Raw genomic sequence first — 12927 nt, forward strand, 5'->3', positions numbered from 1 at the left:
TCCAACTCTCTGATGCATAACAAGTGATTGCAAAGACCATGGCCTGTATCAGGCGCACCTTAGTCTCCAGAGAGACACTGTTGCTCTTGAGTACTTCAGAGAGGTCCCTATCAGCAGACTTTCCCATTGCGATACGTTGTTTGATTTCCTGACTGCTGGTGCCAAGGGTGTTGACTGTGGAGCCAAGCAAACTGAAGCTGTGAACAATCTCAATCTCTTCACCATCCATCCTGATGCTACCAATTGGTCCAATTCCATTATAGATGGACTTTTTCTTAATTTTTATTTTCTCTGTGTGTAACATCAAATCAGATCTGACTGGCACAAGAACAGATTGTTCCTCCTTCTTCAGCAGAGCATCTGGTGGATTCAAACCATGCACCTCTGGGATGGCAGTGAACATAGCTTGACTTCTTATAAACCACCTACCAGTGAATCAATTCCAACTCATGGATCCCTTGTAGATCAGAGTTGAACTGCTCCATAGAGTCTCCATGTCTGTAAAACTTTATGGAAGCAGATAACTTTCTCTTTCTCCCGTGGAGTGCTTGGTGGATTGGAACCATAGTTTTCAGCTAACAAGCTCTTATATACCTCCAAAATCTACTACCACAGAGTCAGTTCCAACTCATAGCCCTCAATTGGATTTCTTTGGCTGCCTATCTTTATGTGAGGTGATTGCCTTTATGCAAGGTAATTGGTACATTTGAACTGCCAATCTTTCATTAGCAGTCTGACATGCTACACACTGTGCCACCAGGGCACCTTAACTTATTGTAAGGCATCAAAATTCTTACTATTTTGTCTAAGCATCCTAGTATAATGTCTTCAGTTGCTCTTCATTTATATTCTAAAGTAAACTAATATTTCAGTAAATGCTAAACTGTTGAAATTATTTATTAGGTAGACTGATATAATCTAACATTTCTTTTTTTTATTTTAAATTTTTTTTAATTTTATTATTTTTGTGTGAGTGTACCGTCAAATCAGATCTGACTGGTACAGGAGGAGAGTGTCCCTCCTTCCCCGGCAGAGCATCCGGTGGATTAAAACCATACGCCTCTGGGATTGTAGTTGAAGCTCCTTGCCACTAGGCCACCAGAGCTCCCCCATCTAACATTTCTTGTCTCATAAAATATATATCTAATTACAAAACCTCTTAGACACATTTGTTATAGAATATTAGCTACATCATTACTTGTTGGACAGGGGTGGGCTAATTGTCGTCATTTGTCATGGACATACATAATAGAAGGTATTTACACATTATCATTTAGATATGATAACTTCTTCCAGTGAGTATTTTTATAGGTAAAATAATAACATTAATATTTGAACTTTAGATCTTCCTGTAAGTGTTTAAAGCTAGTTTAAATGGACTGGGAATTGGTTTTTATAAAAAATGTACAGATAAATGTTCAGAATTTTTTATGTGATTGGTGGCTTGGACTGATATAAAGTGGTGCATAGATAAGTGTCTGGAAGAATATTGTAAACTATTACCATTTGTTAGCTTAGAGGTAGGAAGTCATACTGAAGAGGAAAGCATGGTACTTATCCATTGTAATGCATTTAATTTATCTCTACAAATATATGTGCCAACTCTGCTAGACCATGTTCTCATTATTTTGGCAGTTTATTGAATTCTGTAACTTGGCAGTTACATACTAATATAATTATTCTTTATGATATACTCTGATGTGATTAGAATGAGAATCAACATCAGCACTCAAGTCACTACCCTGATCCTATTAATGGGTATTTCCCGTAAGTGTAGCCGAAGTTACCTTTATCTTATAAGAGAGAAAAGAAAGACAAGGGAGTCAAGACATGACTACTACAAAATAAAAAAGAGTTGGAGGTAGAGCACATCTTGTGAATTCAGGGTCCCTATGCTAAGAGTATCCTAATCCAGGAGAAGATTGATGCCAAGACAGAAGGAACTGTTCACAGATCAGTAGGCTTACAGATGTTGAATGGAAATAAGGACCTTTCTCCAGAGCCAGCAGAAAAAGACTTTCCTTCAAGCTAGTGCCCTGACTTAGACTTCTGTTTAAACGGTGGGAGAATACGTTTCTGCTTATTAAAGCCTTCCACTAGGGGCTTTTCTATTATAGCAGCTCTAGATAAATTACGTACTAATATACACATTTCCTATATAGGATAAACTGTTGTAACAAAGATTCTTAAATACAATGGTATAATTCAAAAGTTTTTGACTTCTGCTGTAACAGTCTGGCTGATTCATGTTGATGGGCCAACTCTGCTTCATGAAATTATTCATGAGATGTTTCATCTTTTTGCTCTACTTTTACATGGAATTCCTGCAACATCAGGAAGCTTGTAGGGTGAGGAAAGAAACAAAATCCAGGCAAGCAATTTCCTTTAAAGAAAGTGATCTAAGAGTTTAATATATTACTTTAGCTTACATTATTTTATTTAGAGATGATGTTGTTATGTGCCCTTGAGTCAGAAATGACCCATAGCTGACCCTATGAGTTTTCTGAGGCAGATGGAGATTGCCCATTTCTCTTCCATGGGGCAGCTAGCTGGTGTTTTTGAATGTCATGCTTTTGGAATTGCAGTCCAGCTTGTCATCACTAAACCACTTATATAGCTGTGAGAGGTTCTGCTGCAATCCCAAAAGCATGAGGTTCAAGTCCATCAGAGCTGCTCCATAGGAGGATGGGCAGTCTCCTCCTGTACAATTAACTGCCTTGAAAAAACAGCTGAAGGGTCTGTTATGAGTTGGTACCTACTCATAATGGCTCACAGCAGCATCTAGCTTTAAAATATTTGAAGAAAGGCAGTCTGAAGGAGTGGTTTTATGGCTAGCTAAAGCTATTATGGAAAAAATTAGAACGAGTTTTAGGGGAATGTAGCAGTCTGTCACAATTTGAAATGTATATATAAATATATATATATAATTGAATTATATATATACAATTTTAAATATATATATATATATACAATTTTTATTATATATATATAGCATTGAAATATATATATATATATATATATATATCTCATCTTTACAATGTGCTGTCTTTAGATAAAGTCACTGGATCCCAATTTTCTTATTTTTTTTTAATATCCTTCCCCCCTTTCTAATTTTGTTTTTGTTGTTGTTGTGTGACTTACGGTGACCCTGTGTACAACAGCCCTAAACCTTGCTCTATCCTGTGCCAAGCTTATTGTCTCTGACACACCTTACCCCTATTACTTCAGTCACTGAATCAATTCATCTCATTAAGGTTTCTTCCTCTCCTGCGCTGTCCACCGATCATTCCAAGCATGATGTCCCTCTCCAGGGATTAGTCCCTCCTTGCAAAATGTCCACAGTATGTCAGATGAAGCTTCAGGATCCTTGCTTCCAAGAAGCAGCCTGGCTTCACCCTCTCCAGGATGAACTTGTTCTCCTAGCAGTCTATGGTATATTCAATACTCTTCTCCAACACCACAGCTCAAAGGCATCAACTCTCCTTCTATCATCCCTAATCATTGTCTAGGTTTCTGAAGCATAGCAAGTAATTGCAAAGACCATGGCCTGTATTGGGTGTACCTTAGTCTTTAGACATTGGTGCTCTTCAGTGCTTTGGAGAGGTCTCTGACAGCAGACTTTTCCAGTGCAATTCATCTTTTAATTTCCTGGCTGCTGGTGCCAAGATTGTGGAACCAAGGAAACAAAAACTGTTAATCTCAATCTCTTCACCATCCGATCATGATGCTACCAATTGTCTCAGTGGTGAGAATCTTTGTTTTCTTGATGTTGAGCTTCAATACATATTGAAGTGTGCAGTTCTTGACCTTCTGCAGCAAGTTCATCAGGCCCTCTCACTTTAAGCAAGAAGGGTTGTGCCATCTCTTATTGAGCATTCTTCAGATCAGATACCATATTATGTGTTCTCATTTTTCTTTCTGTGTATTTAGATAGTGTCTGTCTTTTCCCTCATATCTGTATTCCTAGGCACATAATCTGCTAACTGGCTTCAAGCACACCCTACTTGAATATGGTATCATTCAACACAACATACATTCAATTTCCAGATAGCCACTGGTTTAGTGGCTAGGATTTATAATGCATACATTATGGGAAGGATGACATAATTGAATCCATGAGAACAATGATACTAAATGTCTTTTCTTCTATTTACTGACCACTTCCATACTCTCTTTCGTGAAATGTCTTTTCAGATACTTTGCTAGTTTTATTTGTTGGTTTGTAAGTGTTCTTTATGTATTTCAGATATAAGTTTTTTGAAATATATGTAATTTCTGTCAATCTGTAAGTTGCCATTTCATTTTCTTACTTGTACCTTTTGAAGAATCAAAAACTTTGCCATTGTCAATAGAAGTTTTTAATTTTGATGAAGTATAATTTGTTGTCTTTGAATGGTCTAAGAGTTTTTGGTACTTCCTAAGAATCTGTTGCCTACCTTACTCCATGGTCACAGAAACTTTGCACCTATATTTTTTTTCTTAAACTTTTATATATTGACATTTAATTTTGTGGACCATTTTGAGTTACTTTTTTGAAGTTCCCCCTCTCACTACCTTCTCCAGTGGCTATTCAGTTGTTTTACCATTATTTATTGAAAAGACATTTATTTTCCCCACTGAATTGCTTGGTAAAGAAAAGCTTTTAAAGCTTATATTTAGCGTTTTATTACTACCTGAATTCCATATGGTTTAGTTGTTTCATAAAGTCAAGGAAGTAAGTAGTCTTGTATTATTCTTTCTGGATCACAGACTATTGATGAGGAAATGCCTCCAGATTTTAAATATTAGATGTTTAAATTGAGTTCTTTTTCTCTTATTTAATATGGTATTTTACTTTTAGGTGTTACACATAATATTTCTTTACTTCGGGAGGTGATAATCCACTCACGCTTTGTACAAGGAGACATCAGCACAAAATTTCTTTCTGAAGTATATCCTGATGGCTTTAAAGGTATGTTTTGGAATAGTTTAGTGTGCTGAAATTATAATTTTTATACTTTATACTGGTGTATGATTTTTTTTAAACCCCTGAAATTAAGACCTAAGGCCTGTGTTACATAATCAGTTTACTAAAACATTCATAGTATACCTGACTCCTGCCATTCATCGTTTATAAATGACTTTGCCACAAAAAATTAGAACTTTAATGAGATGTATTAACACAGTGGCATCAAATATAACTGCTGTTATGAATATGGTGGTGTAGGACTGTCTAGATTATTTTCCTTGATAAAGAGTTTTGCTGTGAGTCAGAACTGACTCAGTGGCATCCAACAACGTCTTTCTCTTGTGGAGCTTCTGGTGGATTCAATCTGCATGTGCCTTTGATCTGGTAGTGGAACTCCTTACAACTAAACCACCAAAGCTCTCTACCAGTACATATAGAAGCTCCTTTTTCTTGAGAATATCTATATATTCGTAAAAAATACCTTATGTTTTCAGAAGATTAGATGCTAACCTCATTAATGAAACTAATGTCTAAGAAAGGGATGATTTTTATTTTAAACAGTTAACATTTTGGATAAATGAAGAGTTTCATGTGAAATTTAGCACTTGGTTTCTATCTGTTTTATGAATGGCGCTGATAATTGCCTTTGAGGCCTCCTCAGTTCAAGGGGATGTGATGTGTGAAGGGTAGAACTGCTCATAGGTCTTTCAAGGTTGTGACCTTTCATAAGCAGATCTCCAACAGAGCCCTCTAAGTTGCCTCAATGTGTATTAAAGCCACTGATATTTTGATTAAAAACCAAACCAAAACCATGGCCATTGAGCCAATTTCTACTCACTGTGAATCCTCCTTCTGGTTTCCAGGGCTATTGAGTTTTAGTGGGAGGACATTGTCCCCATCTTTCTCCCATTGTATGATTGGGGAGTTTGAGCTTTGAACCTTTTGGTTAACAGCCCTAACAATCTCCTTCCTCAGTAGGGGACATTCCTTATCAAGCAAGGATGTCAGTTTAAAGATTGAGGTGCACTTGACCCAAGCCATAGTGTTTCTAGTTTCTTTGTGTGCATCTGAAAGTTGGACAGTTAATAAGAAAGAGTATCAAAGAATAGAAGCCTTTGAATTGTGGTACTGATGTGTATTTATATGTGGAACTGAAATTTGGTGTGTTGTTTCACCTCTGGTGAAAGTTCATCTCATATACTTTGGACATATCAGGAGGCTCTAGTCCTAGGAAAAAGACATCAAGCTGGAAAAGGATGAGGATCAACCAGAAAGACCCTCAACAGTATGGATTGACACACTGAAGGCAACAATAGGTTTGAACAAGGTAGCGATTTTGATGGTCAGACTAGGGAAGGTTTAGACCTGCTGTTCACAGGTTGACTATGAGTTTTAGGTGACTCCAAAGTACTTGACAACAATACCACCACCACCAAATATTCATGTACTATGTAAATATTTTACGCTATTTTAAATCTAGCATTTTTTGCCTTTTCTAAAGTTTTAATTAAAAATTATGAAATGGATTAATGAGATTTTTAGTCTGTTTTACTTAAGCCTCTATGAAAGTAATATGATGGAATATAAAAGCAGAAATCAGCTAAAAACGTAATGACCCTTTGGAAAAAAATACTGTATGCATATGGGGTATTTTATTGAAATACATTTATATATATATATATATATATATATATATATATATATGTACTTAGGTACATAAAAACACATAAAGATATGTACAGTACATAAAAACACATAAAGATATGTACAGTACATATCTTTATATGTGTATTTCTTTTATACACATTTTTATATGTATGGAGTATGTGTGTGTGTGTATATATATGTATACTTATATGTTAAACTATCACATAAAATAGAAAATTGTGGCATTTAAATTTTCTAATTGGAATAATGTCTATGCAAAGTACATTTAGTAGCAAAAGAAAATTTCCAAAAAAGGAATACCTGTAAAACTCAATAATTTCCTTCAACTCAGATATTGCAATTTTGTTATACATTATTATATTTTTTTAATAGGCAATTATCAGCATAGGAACTTTTCTTTCTTATGCTCATGCCAGAGAGGAAAATTATATATTTTTTTCATTATTGCCTTAACTTGTAAGAAGCCTCTGCATTTTACTTGTGAGAACTATAAAGTTAGAACTATTTTCTTTTACCTGTGAACGTCTAAATCTAGGAGGATTGATAAGGCCACATACCTGGTAAAATAGGAAAACTAGGAATTGTACCTTGGATTTTCAGTTTCTGCTTCATTACTTTTCCACTGTGCCAAAATTAAAATTAATAAATTATATAAATTTTTAACCATAATCTTCTATATGTTATAATATTGCCATTAGGAGTTTAAATTTGCATTCCTGCATTTGCCACTCATGATGTCTGCCTCTTGTCTTATTCTCTCATGTTGTTTTCCAACTCATTCTTTCTTCTTAGAATTTTTACTATATACTGTTATTTTTCTTTAGATCACTCTTTCCACTTTCTCCCAGAGCAGTTCTTAGATATATTAAACTGTATCATTTTTATTACTTGATATATGTGCCTGAAAGAGACAGCAGGAAGTGGCAACTGAAGTTAATCCAGGATCTTCTCCATATGTTTAAGGCCAGGTCATTTTGCCCCTTTGGGATTACCCATCTGCTTCCCATCTGTCCAGATAGCCTAGGCACTTTTCATAAGGAAGTGCCTGTTTTTATTACTGCATTAAATTTTTCTAGTATATATTAGAAAAATTTAATGCTTATTATCATAAATTCTCATTTATTTGTTGAATAGGACAATTTTACTAAAACATTTTGGATTTGAACTTTGAAATGATTGTATCTAAATTTAAAAAATAGATTACACAGGATTTTGTTATTTTTATCAACTAATGAAATTCTGTATTGAAAACTGTTCTAATTTAATTTTGAAAAATAAGTAGAACAATGAAGACTTAATGTTTATTTTTAAATAAAAGGAAAATGAAAACCTATATTTTTCAGTTGGTCTATAATGAACATTTTAGATTTCTTTTTCGACTGTATTGCTAAGTTCAGATCTACTCCAATCAAAAACATTAACCAAATTATCTTTTTATTCTGAAAACTTACAGGTTCCTGACCAAAACTTGGTTTAGCATGAGAAATATGCCATTATTTTTATTTATCTTTTAGTAAGGATTTTAATAAAATTTTTTTTACCTTTCAAAGTTGCAATACCAAAGATGGACTGAACCTTTAGAAACTCAGTAATTAAAGTTACTAACTAAATATGTGATAGAAGCCGTGGAAGGAAATCAAAGATAAATATACCTTGTCCTCACTTACCCACATAATTAGATTCCAAAGATTTGTTCATTTTCAAAGTTGTAATTTTGAGAAAATGGGAGATGATTACATCATTACTTAACTGCCAAATCACTGAGAATCATGGCTGCCCAAGTTAACACACAGCCGTAATTATCACATTGTTACTTTCAGCGTATAACTCAGCATTTGTTACTGCCATATATACATTGCTAATTTGTAAAATAGTTAGGTAATCATTTTGTACCATTGTCCTCAATGGAGAGTGGTGGACATAATACGTGTTAGTAAGTGAAGAATAGCTAGAATTTCTTTTCTCTGGCTTCCTTAAGGATAAAATAAGTGCTAAGTAAAACTATAAGCAGTGTGTTGTGACCACAGTGAGTGTACATCAGTTTTATTTAGGAAATTAAGACAAGATTCAAGGATTAGATGATTTTGAGATTATGGTAAAAGCACTCCAAAGGTCCTGTGTACTGAAACTATACTGTCTTCACAAGAGCTCTTGTGTATCTCTTTCTAATCCATCTTTTGAGTTATAGTATTAGTAGTTTGAAATCAGCCATGAATGACGTTGGCAAATGTTACACAAAGGACTTCTCCTCTTTTCTAACAATCTTTAGTTGGTTCTTAATTTACTAGCAGATTACTACCCCTTCTTTGACTGAATTATTCATAATAGAACTTTAGTATACCAAGAATAAAGATGACCTATCTACTGATAAAGATTGAGAGAGATCACTGCAAATAGATGGTACCTGATTTTAGAATTGCTGATCTGAGAAGCCAGTGATGGTGCTTACTGAAAACTCGGGAGAACACTGGATGGTGTTAAATTAGAAGACAAAGGGTCCTAGAAATAAAAATTATTATTTTAAAAATAAGTGACTAACTTATTTTAGTAATCAAAAAGAAAGAAGAATGGTCACTACTAAGAACCAAATTTTGACCCAAAGGGATGAATGTATGAAATACCCTAAAATATATAGTAAAAAAAAGCAAAAAGAGTAAAGTTAAGACAGCAACTATGAGAGACATGGAGAGATTTTTTTACATGTAAAAAAATATTTTATAAGTTTTATGAAAATAATAAAATAGACAAATAAATGTAAGTTATTCTTTAAACAAGGAAAGCAATTCTTGAAGCACACAAATGTGCAGTCAAGATAAGATGCATTCATTATAATTGGTATTTGGACTGCGAAAGCTGGATACAAAGGAGGAGGACTGGTAGTAGCAAAATGGGGTTTTAGTGACCGAAATGAAGGTGGAAATTACATAATGAAATTTTGTCCTGTTATTGATTTATTTTTTGCAACTACTTTTAAAAAATGGCAACTCTGAAAATGCATCCAGCATGCTCTTTGGAGGCAAAGATGATAAAGCTTCAAGTTACATACTTCAGGCATGCTGCTAAAAGGAAGCTATGCTTGGAAAGGCTGGGAGTCTGTGAAGGAAAGAAAGACTCAAAACCACGTAGATTGACACAGTGACTACCGTAATGGGCTCTAGTGTGTCAGAAGGTGTGAAGATGACACAGATGGGACAGCATTCAGATCTTTGTTCATAGGGTTGCTATGGGTCGTACTCAGTGGCATCCGACAGCAACAACAACTACATGTGGACCACGCTTGATCGAGGGATCAAATTGACTACATCTGGAAGGAGACAGTGGAGAAGCTCAATATCAGCAATCAAAGCATATCGGGGACTGACTATGGAACAGATAATTAATTACTCCTATGCAAGTTCATATTAAAATGGAAGAAAATTAAAACAAGCCCATGAGAACCAAAATAATGGCCATGAGTTTATACCACTTGAATTTAAAAACAACTTCAATAATATATATGATGCACTGGACACTAATAAATGAAGACCAGTTGAGTTGTGGGATGACAATGTCATTATAAAGACAGAGAAGGAAGAAAGACTAAAATAGATGTCACAAGAGACTATGAAACTTGTACTAGAATGTAAAGATGCTAAAATAAAGGGAAGATTTGCCAGAGAGAGACCTGAACAGATGTCAAAGGGCAGCTTGAGAAGACTAAACAAAGAAGTATAATACAAAGGGCAGAGAGCTGGAGTTAGAATACCAAAAGCGAGAAATCTCTGTATTTTTCAAGCTGACAGAACTGAAAAACAAAATCTGGCCTCGACTTGCAATACTGAAGGATTCTATCGGCAAAATTTTGAAGGTTGCAAGAAACATTAGAAGATGAAAGGAATACACAATCATTGTACCCAAAAGAATTGGTCAACACCAAACTGTTTCAGGGAGTAGTATATGACCAAGAAACCAATAGTGACATAGGATGACATTCAAGCTGCACTGAAAGAATTGACAAAAAATATAGTCCTAGGAATTAGGAATACCTGTTGATGTGTTTCAACAAACAGATGCAGTCCTGAGCATACACCCTTGTCTTCCATACCACAATATACTATTCAGTGTGATAATGATATATGTAGCAACATAGTTGAATCTCAAAATAATGGTGAGGGAAAGGACAGAAACTTAAAAGAGTAAACACTGTATGGTTTTATTTCTACAAACTAGAGAAGGATTTTTTATCATTGGATCAGTGGTTTCTTGGTGCCCAGAACGGGATTGGGAGATTGACTCAGAAGATGTGAAGGGAACATTTATTTCCCTATTGATGGGTCTGGTATTTGTATGCTTGTATAAATTTGTGCAAGTTTGTTAAACTATACACTTAGAATGAGTGTATTTAATATATGTGAACTATAAGTTCAAGATAAAAACCAAACAAGATGCAGCTATTCCACTACTAGGAATATATCCCAAGGAAATTAGAACTGAGCTACAAATGGAGATTTGTACACCAGTGTTCATAGCAGTGATAGTCACCATCACAAGAACATGGAAACTACCCAAATGTTCAACTACAAATGAATGGATTGAAAAATTGTGGTATTAAATGGATTGAAAAATTTTAGTATATTCACAAAATGGAATACTATCCGGCACTTAGGAGCAATGATTTTCAAAATTATTGCATAACTTGGGAGACACTGGAGAGCAGTATGCTGAGTGAACTAACTCAGTCTCATAAGAACAAATATTGCATAAGACCATCATTGTAAAAACTAGAAGGATAACTAGCAAAACATGTATGGGAACCCCAAGGGGAGAAGTGGTAGGAATGGAGGCGTGAGGATGGGTAGGAGCAAAACCACAGGATTGTATAAATCACAATGTGAATGAAGAATAGTGTGTAACACAATGTTTATGAACTTTGTAAGCAATCTATAAAGTAAAATTTAAAAACTCTGGGGAAAAAAAACCAACAAAACTGTTAATGGCTACTGATTATATTAGAGATAAAATTAAAAGTACATAAACTACTGAATTATAAAGAAAATAGGTGCTAGAGAAGAAGTGAAAAAAAATATAATTCACTCCTAATTTTTAAAAGTCTGTGTCACAAAGCAATAACAACAACAACATGGGAAAATTATAAACTAATTAAACTTAACAAAATCGATGGAGTTCAAAGTCTAGTTCATGAGCTATTTCGCAGGAAGAAGATAAGCATTTTCCTCCCATAATTATTTACAATCTCAGTAGCCTGATCCAGTGTCACTAAGAGTCAAAGCTTACTGGACATCAGTAGAATTTTTTCAGTTGCCAAAATCTTATACCATACATTTTAAGTGTTGGTGTTCTGAAATATCTATTAACTTAATATTCTGTTCATTTAAAAAGTGAACAAAACAAGGTGCAGTTAGATTGTTGCTATTGTGTAGACTCTAACTCATGGTGACTTTATAGGTAACATAATGAAACATTGCCTCGCCCTGTATCATTACACTTTTCTGCATATTAAAAGTTGGCTATTTTAGCTGTTGTTCCATTCGGTCTTATGGAGGATCTTTGTCACACTTACTGGCCCTCTTCTTCATCAACATGATGTTCTTCTCTTCCATTTAGTGAAGCCAGACCCAACTAGGAAGAGAAAGCGTTCAAAGAAAGTGGTTGTATGCGCCAGTTTGGGGTTCTCTGGTGGATGCTGCTGTGTCAGCACGTGGGAGCCCGGGTTCGAACTCGAAATAAACTTTGTTAATTTGGAAAAAAAAAAAGATTAGCTTTAAAAAAAAAAAAAGAAAGTGGTTGTGTTACAGGGAGAGATACAAACCCTGATTCCATAGAAGAGAAAGAATGACACCTTTACTTTTTTTATTACCTTAGATAATATGCCCTAAACAATGACCTTGACCAGTCAACACTCCTCGAAGATTTGAGATTCTTATCTTTAGCCGCATATTTTTAAGTATTGCACTACCAACTCAAAGGCAGGCAGTTTGAATCCACCAGATGCTCCACAGAAGAAAGATGGATAATTTCATTCCATATGATTTATAACCTCTGAACACCTGCTGCAGGGTCACCTTTAATTTGGTTCCAACTTGATGGAAATGAATTTTGAGTTGTTTGACTTGAAAAATAAGTATAATAAGAAGAGGTAGCAGTGAGGAGCCACAAACTTTTTCTAGAGATTATGTGTTTGTGTGTGTGTGGTCTTAATTATTCATTATTTATTATTCAGTTCTATGCATTTATTTATAGTCTTGCTTCCCAAATGAGACTGTAAATTCGATTGTGCAAAATTTTATTTTTACAATTATGCTTCTCCTCTC

General features: G+C 34.7%; 1 protein-coding gene across 3 annotated transcripts in view; it reads left to right on the top strand.

Moving 5' to 3' along the window:
• PCCA (propionyl CoA carboxylase, alpha polypeptide) overlaps window positions 1-12927 on the top strand; it is a 577332-nt gene that overhangs the window by 334949 nt on the left and 229456 nt on the right. For all 3 annotated transcript variants that reach the window (XM_006879382.1, XM_006879384.1, XM_006879383.1), the window contains one exon: window positions 4841-4951. In XM_006879382.1, coding sequence (XP_006879444.1) covers window positions 4841-4951 — 111 coding nt within the window. The remainder of the gene's footprint in view (window positions 1-4840; window positions 4952-12927) is intronic.

Source organism: Elephantulus edwardii, unplaced genomic scaffold (genome assembly GCF_000299155.1).
Source record: "Elephantulus edwardii isolate Elephantulus edwardi_28Jun2011 unplaced genomic scaffold, EleEdw1.0 scaffold00003, whole genome shotgun sequence".
NCBI lineage: Eukaryota > Metazoa > Chordata > Mammalia > Macroscelidea > Macroscelididae > Elephantulus > Elephantulus edwardii.